The sequence below is a fragment of the Ochlerotatus camptorhynchus genome, unplaced genomic scaffold, assembly GCF_037179485.1.
Source record: "Ochlerotatus camptorhynchus isolate MF236.1 unplaced genomic scaffold, CSIRO-AGI_Acam_v1.1 ptg000406l, whole genome shotgun sequence".
In the NCBI taxonomy this organism is placed as follows: domain Eukaryota; kingdom Metazoa; phylum Arthropoda; class Insecta; order Diptera; family Culicidae; genus Ochlerotatus; species Ochlerotatus camptorhynchus.
In genome coordinates, this window is record NW_027040892.1 from 4,847,193 (window position 1) to 4,865,250 (window position 18,058).

The 18,058-nt window shown below is 39.3% G+C and overlaps 1 protein-coding gene across 4 annotated transcripts in view; it reads left to right on the top strand.

Annotated features, from left to right (window-relative positions):
* LOC135710927 (fibulin-1) overlaps positions 1-18,058 on the top strand; it is a 71,181-nt gene that overhangs the window by 6,689 nt on the left and 46,434 nt on the right. For all 4 annotated transcript variants that reach the window (XM_065233635.1, XM_065233634.1, XM_065233633.1 and 1 more), the window contains exon 2: positions 15,446-15,999. In XM_065233635.1, coding sequence (XP_065089707.1) covers positions 15,936-15,999 — 64 coding nt within the window. In that variant the 5' untranslated portion in view covers positions 15,446-15,935. The remainder of the gene's footprint in view (positions 1-15,445; positions 16,000-18,058) is intronic.

An 18,058-nucleotide genomic window follows, 5' to 3' on the forward strand; every position in this document is an offset into this window, starting at 1 on the left:
TTCGGGATGGGAAAAACAACGGTCTATCAGCGGCTGGAAAGAGTTAGAACCGGTGGGGAACACCGTTGGAGACCATTTATAGAGGATGATGAATACACTTCTGTAGTATGTTTTGTGTGATTTGCAGCATTATTTGAATTAAGGGTACTAATAGGGTCTGATTAACTGTCTCTTTCTCTTGAGCCCATTCTAGAACCTATTTCGTATTTCGATCTATAAGTGAACTGCTGGTCTGAGTTCATCTGGTACAATCAATTAGAGGATGTTCCTGAATATACAGTCAAACAAAACGTAATTTTGTGAATAACATCAATGACAGTTGTCCAGCAGTGCTCCCATTTTATTTACAACAATCCAACGCCTACGATATTGTGCCGAAGGTGTGCCGATGGATGTGCACAAGCTGTGCCGAATCTAATTTTAGAACCATGTGCTGAGTGACTTACTAAGGTGCACTTTGATTTCTAAAGTTGATTTGTCATGACAATTAGTAAGTTTACGTGGTAAGGTTGGGTGAACATGTTTGGAACCTAATTATGAATAATAAATGAACTGTTTGCCTTAAGTTAACTTTTGATATTAATATATTATTGAATGGAGCAGCAAAAATAATCTATGTCAACCATGTGGTCGTGCTTTGGATACAACCATTAGGTTTTTAAAGTTATTTTCTTGTGAGAAATGCTTTAAATATATATTTAAATTTTCCGTCATATACGTAATGGAACCTCTGTAGAGCACCATCTGCACACTTAAAAAAATTCATGTAAATTTAGGTGCTCTGAGACTGACATATACGAGCGTCATTTTTGACATAAAATTATGTCGTAATAGACGCAAAACTCAGCTCAATCAAACGTACTTTTCGTCGAGTACCGAACTTTTCAGTCTCGGAGCACTTAATTTTACATGAAATGTGTGTTTACGTCTCATCCTTTATGTCAAAGATGAATTCCGTCACATGTAAAATTAGGTATTTCTAAGTGTGTGGCTATGCAGTCCTCACGTTTATTCCGCGGTATTGTTACTATTTTTTGACTTAATTGAATCAAAATAAGCTATCTCACTCACGTCAGTCCACATCCATGATAGCTTATAACAAAAACCTCAAGTTCATGGAAAATATACATCTCTCACATCTTTCTAAAATGCGCAAACATTAATTCGATACTTATACCAAATCAATTTCATCGACCACACTCTATTTTTTGACAATCGGAAGTAATCTAAAGTTTGTTATAAATGAAAAATAAAATATGGTTAAAAAAATCTTTTTTATTTGAAAATTTTGGAAGAAAAACATTAAAAAATTATTAAAATACCTTGCAAAAATGATTAAAATTTAAACGCAGTGATGAGTTGTCGAACTTTTCCAAAAAAATAATGAATTTCAATCATTTTTGGTGAGATTTCAATGGCTATATGAGTGCAACACAGAATAAGCTGTCAAGAATTGTAAGTTAAGTTAAGTTAAGTTTTCTTTATTAGGGAGGCTTTGAGCCTGATACTGGTTCGCCTCCAAAGAATTGTAAGTTCTATTAAGAGGCCATCAAGGTATTCAGAGGTTATCATTTGGCACAGTCCGATACAGCGAAATTTTTTAATCAGCTGGTATTTTCAGTGAACTTAACGATTGCAATTAAAAACTCAGAAAGCCTCAGAAGACATGTACAATAGACCAATATCAGAAAATTCATGCTTTAATAGTTTCACTTCTTCTATTCCATGGACATTTATTAAACTATGGAAGATTTCGGATACTGCTATCAATACGTATTCTCCAGAATAACCTTCATATCTGCATAAAGGCACTTTATTAAAAAAAAAAACAAAGTGATTAATTTCTGATAGACCACCCATCTGTTCGAAACATAACCAATTTTTAAACAGGTTCATATTTTGAGATTATGAATCGAACTGAAGTGTGGCCGATCAGAAATCCATCTTAAAATAAATTGGAAAAAATCCATAAAATTTATTGAAAAAAAAACCAATGTGTCAAAAGTGTGTCACTCAGTCACTCACTACCCAAGTAACAACCAGGTCCACTAATCGTCCTTTTTTTTTGCAATTTTAGGCTAATGTAGGGCTTCCAAACTTTCTATTAATTCCTGATGAATGTGGGCGTCTTAGTGGAATACCTGTATAGAGAAAGGGAGAAGGATTAGTAATTTCCATTTTACTCCTCTACCTTCAAAGTGAGTTTTTGCTACTTCACAAGTGAAGTTTACGATTTTCAGTGTTGGAAAGAAACGCTATAATAATATCAACATTAAGCTTTAGTCCGATAATTTATTAGCTAAAGAAAGTTCTGAAGAGGATAGGTTGATAGTTCCACTAGGATACAGCGTGCAGTGTGAAAGCTGAAATTGAGCGAAAGGCCGACCGTACTAGCCAAACGCACACTCCCTTACCTTTTTTTTCCTATGTTGGGGACATAATACCACCGCGACCATTACTTTGATCTATTGTGGTGTATCCTCTTTTTATTTATGCCATAACGTAGCGGTAAGCCACTATTGTTTGAGTAACTACCACTACTGTTGTAAGCAATCATCCCAAGCAGGTAATACATTCCTTATGAAATTTATTACCTGATTGGGAGCAGCAGCCCAGATTTCCCAAGGTCTCATCAGACCCTTATCAAGATATCTGCATCGTTTATGAAATAGTGCAACACAGTCACACAGCAAATGTTCAGAGCTTTCACTCTTTAAAGCGTTATTTATCTTCATGAAGTTTACCAATGATTTTCAGGTGATATTTACAAGGACAGTGTCCTGTTATCAAACCAGTGTATGTACTCAAATCTTTTTTTGAAAGATTAAGTAACTTTTGTGTATGAAAAGCGTTCGGCTTTATAAAACGTTTAGATTGCCGAGAATTTAAGGTACTGGTCCAGTTGTACTGTACCTTTGTTTTTTCCCATTTTTTTAGCTCCATTTTTAAAGCACAAAAAGAAAGTCCAAAGAATGGTTCAGGACCGATGAATTTCGTGGATGACCCTATTTTTGCCAATTGATCAACTTTTTCGTTTCCTTCGATTCCACAATGACCAGGAACCCAATAAAGGTTAACCGTATTTCGACAGGACAGTTGCTGTAATAGTTTAGTACATTCCCACACCAGTTTTGACGTGTACGTTTTTGATTTCAAAGCATTCAGCGCCGCTTGACTATCTGAAAAAATGCATATATTCGGATTTTTATAGTTTCTTTTTATGCAAATCGCTCCACATTCTAAGATGGCATATATTTCAGCCTGAAATACAGGGCCGGTAATATCATCATATCATATTATCTTGTTTCGAGCCATCTGTATAAAAGATTAATGATCCAGGACTAATATTCAGTCTTCCTGCATCCCAGTCAACGCGAGTCACACCAGGAACTTGGAAATTATGGTTGAAATAATGTCGCTTTAGCATGCAATCTTCGTTCATCAATATTAATGGACTTCACAGCAAAAAAATAATTTTGATATCACATCAAAGTGAATGCACTACAATCATGTCGAAAATTTCATGTAATTTTTTATGACCACATAAATAAACAAATGCAGAAAAAGCAGCGTAATGTCAGTTCATGCATTGTATTAATGATAATTTTGTCCTTTTTAGCAAGTAATATTACACCATATTTTCGACATGATTGTAGTGCATCCACTTTGACGTGATATCAAAATTATTTTTTTGCTGTGTTATCTTAAACTCTTTTAGAATGCTCAAATGTCCAATAAGATCTCCATCGTAGAAATTCATGGACCGTTTGAGCCTTAGAGCACTTTTCTCTGCATCCAGTTGAATAAATTGATGAAGAGGAAGGATATTGAGTAAAGCATCCAAGGCTGTAGAGGGAGTACTACGCATTGCTCCAGTTATGGAAATAGTAGCAAGCCTTTGTAGCTTGTTTAGTATGACTTGTGCCGTTTGTTGCTTAGTTTTCGGCCACCATATAAGTGAGGCGTAGGTAATCCTGGGTTTAACTATAGCCGAGTATATCCAGTGTATCATATTTGGCTTCAGACCCCATTTTTTTCCAAACGTTCTTTTGCAGGTCCAAAAAACATTTGTTGCTTTTCCTATTTGTTGATCAATATGTTTGTTCCAGCAGAGTTTACTATCTAAAGTTACTCCTAAAAACTTTACTTCTAAAGATAGTGACAGCTTTACGTCTCCTAGTTTAAGATCATTGATAGAGATTTTACGTCTTTTAGTAAAAGGTACAATAGTTGTTTTTGTAGGATTGATATTCAATCCCTCATCTTTGCACCACGATAGTGTGAATTTTAATGCTTTTTGCATTCTTTCGGAAACAACTTTATCGAATTTTCCACGGACTATAATGACAATGTCATCCGCAAACCCAATTATTTCGAATCCTTGGTGCTTTAGTTTTATAAGAAGGTCATCAACAACTAGGGACCACAGAAGGGGAGAAAGAACACCTCCTTGAGGACAGCCTTTTACAGCTGTTACTTTCACTACTGAATCTCCTAGATTAGCTGATATTTCTCTTTTGGATAGCATTTCTACAACCCAGTTGATTATGTTTTTATTAAAACCACGATTTCTCATGGCGCTTATCATCGACGTGAAAGATGCATTATCAAATGCACCTTCAATATCAAGAAACGTTGCTAGTAGAATGTCCTTAGCTGCAAAGGATTTTTCTATTTTATTAATAAGAGTATGAAGAGCTGTTATTGTTGACTTGCCTGGCTGGTAAGCAAATTGTGTCTTACATAATGGTTCCTTGCTTACCTTGCTCATACATTAGTTGATGAGGGGACTCGAGGTATTTCCTCAAATTCACAGGCAAAAGAGTGCACGTTTGACTTCCTCATATACTGCTCATTGTAGGCGAAATGTGCGTATCTGTAAAGGATAAGCAAATAAGGTAGTGGAATTAAATGGAAATCACGGACCCTTGCCTGAAGCATTCCGAATCTAATCATCTAATCACAAAGTACAATGTACCCAATAAAGTCCCCGAACCCCGTTCATAATTGTTGTTTATTAATTTATTTGATAAGGCTCATTCGAATTAACTTTATAGAGCCGAGATTTCTTGTTCGCTATACATTAAGGCTCCTCCATCAGAACGGGATTGAATGGCAGTATCGTCAACGAGGGGCAGAGTAGGGTAGGATGGTGCAAAATGCACCCTTTAAGGAAAATCGTCAATGGCTGGCGAATGGAAGCTAAAATCAAGAAGAAAGTAATGGCGTTTGGTTCATTACCGTGTTTTCTACAAAGATCGAGTTATTTAGAACTACAAAAGGATGATTTTCCATGACTTTCAAGGTATTTTCTAAATTGCTTCCAAAATGATAGCGGGGCAAAACGCCTGATTCATGATGCAATATGCACCACAACATTGGGACAAGACGCACGACAACAATGGCCAAAACGCACCACAACATTGGGGTAAAATTCACCCCATGGTAAACAAACCTTAACCCCTGCAAGTAGATAATGCAAAGGGTGCGGTATTTCAAATGATTATTTCTTTATGTTACATCAGAAATAAGGTCTCAAAATCTCAATAGAATGTTAAACTGTGATTCATCAAGTAAAATATCTAAAAAATATACGAAACGTAAATTTGTTATTTTTTTTTTTGTGATATATGATGTTAAAAGCTTAATTTACAGTCGATGATTTTAACAACTGTGTCCTGTTTTGAACAAAATGTAATTTTTTAAGGAATCAGCAGGTGATTTTATTTTATTGTCATGATTTTATGATCAAGAATTATTTGTGAAACCTCCAGTTGAAAACAATCACAAACCGTTACCCGGAAAATGCATCTGAGGAAAAGTTATCGCTGTTTTTCTAAAAGGGGGCATTTTACCCCAGGGGTGCATTATGGGCTGTTCTCCCTTACTTCCATTGCAGCAATGGACGCAAAACGTGGTCAACACTCACACTTATCACGAAACGGTTGCTTGCTGCTGATGAAGAACAATGAGGAGGACCACACAATGGTTGCTGCCGAGTAAACAGACGATCGCGTGACACACATTGATAGTGGCCTGCTTCTGTCGACAGCCGAGTGAATACTGATACCCGTCCATAAACTCTTCCAGAAATTTTGTAATCGGATATCACTGAATTCCAGATCCTTTTTTCTTATACTCAATACTGTTTTTATTTGGAATTCATTTTTTTTTTAATTTGGTCCTTATGCAGGGTGAGTTCATACATTTCAGTTGAAATAGTTTTCGTTGAGTTTTTTTTTTTCTGATTTATCGAAACAAATAGCACTAAATTTATATATTTAAATTTTCTAATAACCAGGGCATCACAATATCAGCTTCAATCGACAAAATCGATGCGAAGATGAAACTGCTAGCTTTCTTATTCTGTTGAAGTCGATCAGCATCGCAACATTATAGCACCTCAGTTGGCGTCTACAAACAAATTTTCAATCGTTTGTCTCTCATTCTCCCGTCACTTCATTTGTATTTCTATTAAGCTTCGATGAAGCGGACTAGCGAAAGAGCGCTCGATTTTGATCTGTTCCTCTTTCATAAAACATATAAACCGAGATGAATTAGCCTGAGGCTGAAAATCTCGGTAATAAAGTTATAACTAAAAAAAAAAAAAAAAAGGCTCAGTCCTTCAGATATTTGCTCCCAATGTAAGGTTTTGAAGGATTTTTTTTTCTGCGTACTGGAGAGGGTTCAGTGTCGCAATGTCCTGAAAATGCAAATTTTGTTTATAACCAGATATCACTATCATTCCAAGATGCTTAAAGATATCACTATCATTCCAAGATGCCCAATAGATTAAATTTACCCACTACATCATACTAGGTGGGGTGAAAAGTAGCCTCCTTGAGGATGAAAACCATATTTTATTCAATATAGTCCCCTTTTAGGTCGATACACTTATTCGAGCGATTTTCCAACTTCATGATCCCGTCCGAAAAGTAATTTTCCGGAAAGTTTGCAAAATACTCCTCCGCGGCGTCAATGATTTCCTCACGTGAGCTGTTTTTATTTTTTATTGATGAGGTTTGGGAAGAGATAATAGTCTAAGGGAGCCAAATTGGGCGAATACGGTGGATGCGGAAGCAATTGGAGCCCTAAGTCATTGATTTTAGCTATGGTTGCGATGCTCTTGTGCGCCGGCGCATTGTCTTGCAAAAACAATTTTTTTTTCGCATCATTTTGTAGTAATTTAGGCCTTCAATCGCTCCAATAATACACAGTAATACTCGCTGTTGTTGGTTTTGACATAGGACTACGTCTTTGATTTCTATATGGGGGTACACTTTGTGAAAACCGAAAATGGAACATGTAACAAATTAAGAAAGATTTTGAACGTTAATAATTCAGCTACCCCTGGTCCAATTTCAATAATTTTACCACCAATCGATCAGAAATATGGTTACGCATTGATAACAATGCTTCCGAATGTTGATTTTCAACAAGAAACTATTGAAAAACTGGTAAATGATCAGCATTGTCCAAAAGCGTCGAATTAACTAACAAATCCACCATTTACCTACATGCATATGCTGCTTCCCCACCACAGTCGTCAGAGAGTAGTAAGTAGACGAAACAAGTCGAAGTGGCATTCGCCTCCGATCCTCGGGCGCGTGTGAATAGGGAGGATCGAATTGCGTAATATTTTACACACTCATCGCCATGTTCAGAACCAAACGCAAATTCTTCGAGATAACCACCATCCGTCGTCTGGCTCGCCGTGGCGGTGTCTGACTTATCTCCGGTTTGATTTACGAGGTGTGCTGAAGGTGTTCCTGAAAAATGAGATCTGTGATGCTGTCACCTACACTAAACACGCCAAGCGTAAGCGGCCATGGATGTCATCTACGTTTTTGAAGTGACAGAGACGCACTCTGTTTGGTTTCAGAGGTTAAATCATCACCAACATTGGAAACAAAACGGCTCTTTTCAGGGCCACCAAGCTTATTACAGTAAAGAGTAGGAATAGAATTCATCTGCCTGTTTGTCCATATTCAGAACCACCGACCACACAAAATGCTCATGTGATCAAACTGGAAGCAGGGATACAAATTGTTTTGATCAACCTTGATCAACTTTGAATCGCCACGGCCGGATATTTTCGATGGAAGAAGCAACAATCTAGCATCTAATTCGACGAAGACGGCAGGAAACATTTCTGGATCAACAATAGAATAGGGCCCATCAGCATTTGTAAACAAACCGTTCCAAAGCCTCACAAATCGAAGGCCGCTCACACAAACCAACACCAACATCTTGTAGGTAGAAGTTTCCCCTATCCGATCATGGTGTTGGTTTGTGTGGGTGGCCTTCGCTTTGTGAGTAAACGGTTTGTTTACAAATGCTGATGGGCTCTTTTCTATTGTTGATCCAGATTTGTGAAGCCGAGTTATTTACGAAAGAGAGTGTCGATGAAGAGAATCGATCAATGTAGATAGGACCTATTGAAAAGTGACGCGAGATTTGTTTTCCGTACTGAGCTCCAATGCTACCGACGCCAGGGAGGCAGCTCCCAGAGATGTTATGCCTTAGAACATGCCGATGGCGCCGACTGAGATTGGGCCCAGGCCTGCTGAGGTGAGAGGTAATTACGCTAACCACCGGCGCCGATATCTATCACGGCGAATGAGAACGACCCGAATTTGAGTTTAGTTATCTCAGAAATAAGTACAGGACCTCAGCGATGAGTAAATATTCCTCATGTTTTCCCAGGTTTTTCCAGGATTTTCCAGGGAAAAATTCCCGAATTTGAGAAAAGTAAAGATTGGATTGACTCAGTATATTGGTAGTACTCCGAGACTGAATAAAATTTTCGTCAATTTCCTCATTTTCTGGCAGATTTTTTAGGTTTTCCACAGGAAATCATGAGACAAATTTACTCATCGCTGAGTTCCTACACTTTTGGCGATTATGAGTGAACTAAACTCAAATTTGGGTCGTTCTCATTCGCCGTGTACGCAAAAAGAAAATAGCCAGTGTCGCTACTTGATAGCAAACTACTCATAATGGGAGGAGTCTTTGTAGCTTTTATACCACTTGGTTGCACATCATTCTGCTTTAACCTGAAAAGATATAAAGCAGCGCTGCAGCGGAAGGACTACCATCGAGTCAACTGGGTCCAGTTTCGACGCGTGGTCGACCGCCACATCGACGACAACCCACCGCTCGATACAGTGGAGGACATCGACCGGGCCCTGGAGGGTCTCCATCAAGCCATATCCGTGGCTGACGAAGAGTGCGTTCGACGAGTTCCTGTGAGGGGTAAGTTTCAAGCAATTGATTCCCACACCAAACTCTTGATTCGGCTCAGAAATGTTCGTAGACGCCAGTTTCAGCGGACTGGGGATCTGCAGCGTAAATACGAAATGGTCGATCTGAATCGGCAGATCGCTTCCAGAATGGTCTCAATCCGGAACGAGAGTTTCGGGCGGCTCGTTCAGAACCTGGACGACCGTTCCAGACCATTCTGGAAGGTTGCCAAGGTGCTGAAGTCTCACCCCAAGCCCATTCCACCACTTAGAGTCAATGACGAACGGCTTATCACCAACGAAGAGAAAGCCAATGCGATTGGGGAGCACATTGCCCAGTCGCATTTGCTTGGCTCCAAAATCCCAAGTCCACTCGAGAACCAGGTTGCGCAGTGCGTCCAGACGTTAGATGCCTCCCCTTGTGCCGTCCCTCCAGAAGAACGGATTACAGAGGAACAAATTTGCTCAGCGCTGAAATATAGTAAAAACATGAAGGCTCCCGGGTTTGACGGAATATTCAACCTAGAGTTGAAAAATCTCAGCGCGAGGGTGCACTCGCTGCTGGCTGCCATCCTCAACAGATGCTTGGAGCTGCACTACTTTCCAAGCATCTGGAAGGTGGCAAAAATCATCCCAATCCGCAAACCTGGGAAAGACCCTTCACTACCGTCAAGCTACAGACCGATTAGCCTGCTCTCAGCGCTGAGCAAGCTGTTCGAAAAATTGATCCTCAGCCGACTAAACAAGTTTGTGGAGGAACATGACATTCTTCTTCTGGAACAGTTCGGGTTCCGCAAGGGGCATTCCACCAATCATCAGCTAGTGCGGGTGATGAATAACATCCGAAGTAACAAAGCTGTATCCAAGTCCACAGCCATGGCCTTGTTAGACGTCGAAAAGGCGTTTGACAATGTCTGGCACGACGGACTTATATACAAGCTTTGTAACTCTAACTTTCCACCATACCTTGTGAAAATCACCCGTAACTATCTCCAGCAAAGGTCGTTCAGGGTGTCGTTGAATAGTTCCCTTTCGGGACAATTTTCGATCCCAGCAGGTGTTCCGCAAGGGAGTCTGCTGGGACCACTGCTTTACAGCATCTACACGTCGGACATCCCTCCTCTAGGAGACGGTTGCGTGTTCTTTCTGTTTGCAGATGACACCGCGATAGCCGTCAAGGGTAGGATGCCTCGTGAAATTACGAACAAGCTCCAACGATGCCTTGACACCTTTACTGATTATGCCACCACGTGGAAAATCAAAATCAACGCCTTGAAAACCCAAGCGATCATGTTCCTTCACAGACAATCATTAAAACTTAAACCGTCTCCCTCCTGTACCGTAATAATGGATGGTACAAGGGTCGAGTGGTCCACTGATGTTACTTATCTCGGGATGTTGTTCGATGAGAAGCTCCTGTTCCGCTCGCACATAGAGAAAACCCTAGTTAAGTGCTCCGCCTTGGTTAGGTGTTTGTATCCGCTCATTTGCCGCAGATCCCGCCTCTCAAGGCAAAACAAACTGGCTGTTTACAAACAGATCATAGCCCCCGCGATCTTCTATGCCGCCCCGGTGTGGGAATCGTGCGCTCAGACCCACAGGAACAAAATCCAGGTTGCACAGAATAGAGTGTTGAGGATGATCCTAGATCGTCCATTCGACACAAGAATAGCAGACCTCCATCAAGAGGCAGAAATTCCCAAAGTAGATTCCAAAATTGATGATATGACAACTAAATTTATTCAAAAATGCAATCTTTCTGAACATGCTTTAATAAGCAATTTGTACATAGTAGGTTAAGTGTATATAGTAGAGTAGGTTAGTTGTAAGCTGTAAATAGTAGTATTAAGTAGTTTCTCTTCAAATTCTAAAAACAAAACAAACCAATCCCACCAAGGTGGTCGACCGTGTACTAAGTCTAGGACTAATTCTGTAAAACAAATTTTGAATTTTGCCCATACCTAAAGATGAAGAAAGCAATTAAATCACTTAGTAAAAATTTATATGGTAATCGTCCAAGTTAAACTAAAATAAAGATCATTTAAACTAAAACTGGTATCAGCTCATTTTCGCTTCGGACGGCGTGGTGAGCAATAGTAGCAGTAGGTCGTGGCAAAGGAGGTGCCAATCGTCATCGCAAATTCTTCGAGATAACCACCATCCGTCGTCTGGCTCGCCGTCGCAGTGTCTGACGTATCTCCGGTCTGATCTACGAGGTGTGCTGAAGGTGTTCGTGGAAAATGAGGTCCGTGATGCTGTCACCTACACTAAACACGCCAAGCGTAAGCGGCCATGGATGTCCTCTTCAATAAGACGGCCCTTTTCAGGGCCATCTAGCTTACATCAGTAAAGAGTTGGAATAGAATTTATCTATGCTTGTTTGTCCATATTCAGAACCACAAGCCCCAACGACCACACAAACTTGGAAGCAGGGGTGCAAGTGATTTTGATTGATTCAGGGTGGCCAGCAAACCGGGAAATCCGGGAATACCGGGAAATATCCGGGAATTTGGAAAGTAACCGGGAAAAACCCGTGAATTCTGCAAGAGAACCGGGAAAATAAATTAACCATATCATAGGAACAAATTTTTACATCAGAATTTCAGAATAAACCATTAAAACAGAGTGATCCTTTAGCAAATGAATGTCTTGTTCTATTTGTTGCATAATTTTCTTCAGTATACCGTCTTATTGTTTTTAGAATTTAATCACTCAGCAATATTGCAAATTGATTTTTGTCGTTTCAATTTCAGATGTAAAGTGCATGGTCCTCTAAAGAAAATATTGAAGATGCTGGAGTTTGGAAACAAATATTTGTAAAAACCGAAACTGAATTATTCTTTTCCGGGGTTTTAATTTTTCATTGTTCAAAATTCTCATGGTGAATTCCAGAATTAACTTGGAATTCTGCTCTGAATTATCTTGAAATTGTTCTGAAATAAACCAGAAAACACTCCGCGTAATAATTACCGTTGAATTCTTTTAGGAATTTTCTTCCAACCCCTTCTAAGAATTTATTGGAATCCTTCATATAATTCCCGTTCCCGCCTATCCGGAGACTTTGATTCCTTTAAAAATCTTTTCAAACATTTCTTTTAACTCTATTCAAAACAAAAGAAATCTTTCGAAAATTAATTTATAAACCCCTTGGAGTATTTTAAAGAATTTCTTTCTAATTATCAGCAAATTTTTTGGAATCAATTTTGTTTGGGTTATGTGATGAATCATTCGCACTAGGGTTGAAATTATTGCCAGAACATTTTAAGAACTCTGTTTCTTGTTGAATTCCGATCATAATTCTCTTGGAATTCTTCTTAAAATTCATCTGTCATGTTCCTCACAATGCCCATACAAATCTCATCAGAACCACGTAGGAATTTTCTGCAATGTTTTATTTTTATTTTCACAATTCTTTTTTAAATCTACTAAAATTACCTAACAGTTTAATTTAGAACTTGCATTCTTCTCCAAAGAAATCCTTCCAAATTCATCTAAAAATTTCTATGGATTTCATGTAAGAATAATTCTGGAAATCTGCTCTTCTCCTTCGAAAACTGTGTGGGAATCCTTCTCAATATTTGTTTTTAATCAACACTTTGAATTCTTTTAAATTTTACTAAAAATTCCAAGGTTTGTCCGCCAGATTCTACATATTGCTATGTAATTTGTTGTTACCCTTAAAATGCTTCCAAGTCTCAGAGCGTGACAATTATGACTCCACGACTCATAAGTATGATGTTTTTTTTTTATAAATCTGTGATCTTGAAAAAAAAATCAAAATTTCACTTTTTATTTATTGTTTCTCCAAATCCTGCATCACGAAGCATGTTATTAATCACAAATTTTGAAGAAAAGTTCTAGTTTCAGACTCTACACAAATTTCAAAGCTCCAGAATCTTGGGAATCTTCTTAAATCACATTTTTTTATCCTATCAGTAAATTTTGTTTTTTTTTTGTTGCATATTAACAACCGGGAATTTTTAAGATTTGAACCGGGAAAACCGGGAAAAAACCGGGATTTTCAAAATGAAAATTCACTGGCCACCCTGTTGATTTTCGTAATCAACTTTCTTTTTGAAAAAGATTACTACAAATTTGGATCGCCTACAATTCAAAACCGGAAAGAGTTGAGATAATAGATATTATTGATCAATTAACCACTTCATTCGAGCAGATAAAATGACGTTTACTACCACTCGAACTTTGAAATGAAACATTATTTTGAGATTTTTTCTTTTAGAGCCTCGAGAAAAGCAGCCAAAATTTATGCGTTTCATAAAAAAATAGAAATTAGTTGGTCCAGTTTTGTGAAATCGCTGGTAGAAAGTCACGCCAAAACTGCTTGACAAAGTGGTCAATTAAAAGAACTTAATGCTCTTCACATTTATTCCGACCACTAGCGTTCCTACGTCAAGCTTCCGTTTGTGCCCTAGGCACAGACCCTTCTACTTTTTTTCTTTTTCTAGGTAGTCCACGAAGAGTGTATGCCATGACAATCCCAGAAAACAGACGCCATAACCTTTCCGACCCATCGAACCTCCCTCGGTCGCTTCGAGGCGCTCGTGCCGGCTTCAGTCCATTGCCGGGCACTCATTCTGTTCTGTGGGGTGTAATAGTTTACCCAGGTTGTTACCAATCGACGCCAAAAGTTCGCCCGATCAGCATGTCCAAACACTCTTTCGAAGTGCTCTTGCGTTCGTGTTTTTGGTCAGGAGTGAGCTTGCGCGGCACCCAGTGGCAGGATAACTTTTTCATATGCAGAATCTCTCCCAAAATATGGCGTGTGCTCTTAGTACTTATCTTTGTGGTATCTTCTAGTTCGCGCACCTTCATTTTTCGGTCAGCCAAACCCATTTTATTTATTTTTTGACATTGTCCTCTGTAATCGCATCGGAGGGCCTGCCGCTGCGGACTTGATCGGTAGAGGAGTTGCGGCCACCACGAAACTCTCGAAACCAATATTTGACGGTGTAATCTGACAGAGCATTAGCCCCACAATATTTATCCAACTTTTCTTTTGTTTCCTTCGCCGTTTTGCCTCTCAAAATAATGTTTTAGGAGAGAACGAAAATCGTTTTTATCCATACTCAACATGATGTCAAACACGTCAACAACAATCAGCTGTCAAAACAAAACTAAAGACAGTATTGCACTGAAATTTGGCATTTCTGCCTAAATATGAACGGACAAGAAGGCACCATAGCCTTTTTGCAGTAGCAGCGCATTCTGGCGGTCAAGGATGTTACTTTTATCCCACCTATTATATACAGAGAGGTACCGTTGTTTACGGATGGAGTTTCAGCCGGTATTATTCTGTTCTGGATTCCTTGTTACTGGTTTGTGGTCAGTATTCTTACTACCAAATATCAGGCAGCTAGGAATTGGGAAAAAAGTAATACCGGCTGAAACTCCATCGCCAAACAACGGTACCTCTCTGAATCCTCATCCAACTACTGCTGCCACGCTACCTACTGGTTGAAGGATAAAATTTCAACAACCTATCGATTCAAGACGACGTACAAATTTTGATGAGCAAGTAGAATATCAAGATCGCTCCAGAATAATTTGGAAAACCAGAAAAACTATTTCATTGCAACTACATAACCCGCTGAATGATATGGGGACATCACGAAGCTCTACAGATTCATAAATTTAGTCAGGACAGTTCGTACTATCCTTCAACGAGTCTGTAGAACTCCTACAAAGATAAACAACTTTGTCATCCCTACCCAAACTGCAGTCTCTTTCCTATAGAACACGCAATGAAAAAGCAGCAGCCTGCGAAAACCGATAAATCCATTACAAGTGCAACTTTGCTTCATTTCACTGACCGACCCTAACTATGTAGGTACCTAGCTCCAAACATGAAAGGTAAAGAGCGCAGCATTTGCTAGTCGCCGGTATGGGTACATTGATTCCGCTTTTATAGAAAACTTTTTGTGCCCAGCGACTTACATCCTCGGGTTGTACGTGCTTTCCATTCCTCAACCTTGACCAAGTTTACGATAAATGGTCATGAGCTAGAATAAATATCACGAGCGAAGAATCGTTGGCAGAACACGCGATCCTCCTTCCAGCAGCAGTAGCATCATGTGTGGAAACTGTGAGTGTCGTTAGAAAGTGGCTCCTAATGGACGACTAAAGACCTGATTTTGGCGCTACATTCATGGGTCGGACGTTCGATTGAATTTTTAAAATTTTAGACGCAGGAAGGAATCGCCCGTGTTGTGCAGTGTGAAACCAAAAGGAGCAGAATCAAATTGTGGTTTCCCGGACGGAAAGCGAACTAAATGGGATTCCATTTCAGGACTGCTTATTGGATTATTGTAAATTGAATCCGGAGGACAGAGGCCAAAAGAAGCAGGAGCGAGAAGAACAGACAGCGTAGGATCAGAGCTGGACCGGCTGAAAGAGTTACATAATTGTGAAAAATGAGTGAGTTTTGAGACAAAAAAGGATTTTTCGTGGTGCTGATCACTGCTGATAGTGTAGTTTTTGTGCTTTTGTGTGGTAAAGTGACGAAGAGTGGAGGTGAAAAAATAATCTCGATAAAGAGTGCTTTCGCCACTCTGGGCTTATGCGGTGTGTTTGAAAATAGAATTTGGCTGGTGAAAGTGATTGTGACAAAAGGATTTAATCTGATTAGAGTTAACTGAAAAAAGCGAACCGTACTGGTTGAACGACGACAGCGATATGAAGGGGAGAATAACGGGATTGGTGCTGCTCATTTGCTACGTGGGATTGGTGCGGTCGGAAGGTGAGTTTTGATTGATTTTTGATATTTTCAGCTATTTTTAAACGAAAGTTCTGCAAAATCTACTAAATTCAATGTAAACACATTTCCGAATCCTATTTAAAGCGAAGCAATTATACATATACTAATCCACTTATCCACCCGTCCTGCTAGGATGGAGCTTGTAGCAGTGCTAATGATGCATGCTAAATGCACTGCAGCCTCTTCCCCCTGTTTCAGATCAAGCTTATACGGACACGTCCGCCGGGCAGTGAGCATATAATGAATTTTAATTTCTAAAATCCAGTCTCGTGTAGCAATTATTAATGAGTTCGTTTAAATTATTCATGAATACAAGAGTTCATGAATGATGCTGGGGCTGCGCGAGTGTTGAATGTACAATTGCCTTTATGTTATGTGGAGGCCTCGTCTCATATGTCACCATTCCACGGAAGAACCGCTATCAGAATAATCGTGGCGAGCCTCGAAGCATGCCATTTTCCAGGACGATGTGGATGTTGAAATTCTAATTCTGTTACCATATAATTAATGTCAAAACTCTCGCACAGCTGTGGCGGATCAACTCTGATTTTGCAATGGGAGGGCACGGATATATTTGGCGTAAGCTGTCAGATTTATAGGATAATTTAGCAAGGGTGCCACAGTAGGTGAATTACGAGGCCAATAAACTGATCGCAAATTTGGTGAGTGGAGCGGTCCATTAGGTTTGCGATTTGGGCAACTGCGTGCGGTTCAATGTTTGGCTAAATAGTCCGTTCGTCGTCGAGCATATACAAACATGTCGGCATTTTGTTTATAGGCTAGGGTGGTGAAATTTATGAAATTAATTATTTTTGTTCCGGGTAATTAATTATTCAGAGTTGTTTTTCATGGCACAAACATTAGGAATTGTTAGGACTGGTGGTGGGGGCAGAATCAAAAATGGTGTCGAGATTTATGAATGCAATCGATTTTCTGTCCTACTGTATAACAATTTAAATGAGAACAAACTAGAGTGTGCTTTGCATATCTAACTATTGCTGAGCGAAGGATTATTGGCGTCTTTGACGTCAGTTAAAGTAAATGTTTGCTTGTTGCCTTTTTGTACAAATTTGGCCAATTTAAAGTTTTCACGGTTTTGGCATTTTAAAGGTTTGTTTTAGAGTTTTTACAGCATTCGGATTATTTTGGCGGATCGAAATCCATTTTATCAATTTTATTTTTTATGTTTTGGCATTTTAAAGGCATTAGCCCTTTTAACCGTTATGTATCCGCGTATCAATCTCCCATTTGAATAACAGGGTCTAAAAAAATAATAAAAATCCAACCAACTAAGATCATTTCGTCTTTTAAAAGCCACGTGAAAAGCAATTTTGGTATTTTTGTTTGAACATATTCCCGTTTTAATTGATTTTTTTGTCCTTTCTAAGAATATACACCCTTGGAAAAATTTGGAACTTGGAAGTCGATAGAATCACGATTTTGACATAGAGGATACAATTATTTCAACGGCGCCGGTGGTGTAGTGGTAAGCGTGATTACCTCTCACCCCAGCAGGCCTGGGTTCAATCCCAATCGGCGCCGCCGGGATGTTCTGAGGCATAACATCTCTGATTACGCCTTCCTTCGGATGGGAAGTAAAGCCGTTGGTCCCCGGTTCATGAGTTGATGGGTCGATAGGTAGGGTCCAGGTGTGGGAGCTGCCTTCCTGGCACGTCGGTAGCATTGGTGCTCAGCACGGAAAACAAGATCGACGGAAAAAACAAACCAAAGGAAAAAAAAAAAGACAATCATTTTTCATGACTTTTCAATATTTCTCGAGGGAGGAGATTATGGTGCAGGGAAGCTTTTGTTTTACGGTCGTGAGATGCGCGCATGCTGAGTAGATATAAAGAAGATTGATGAGGTTTTTTTTTTAATTGCAAACTGGTGGAACACGATGTGAGTGTAGGTTTTAGATGCGATAAATGATACAAAATTTTTCGAAGTTGGGTTTTTCTCAAGAACAGTTGGATGAATAAACGAAGAGTGCTGTGCTTGTAGATGGAAGTGAATAATTTTCTTCCCGTCAAATTTTTGGTTT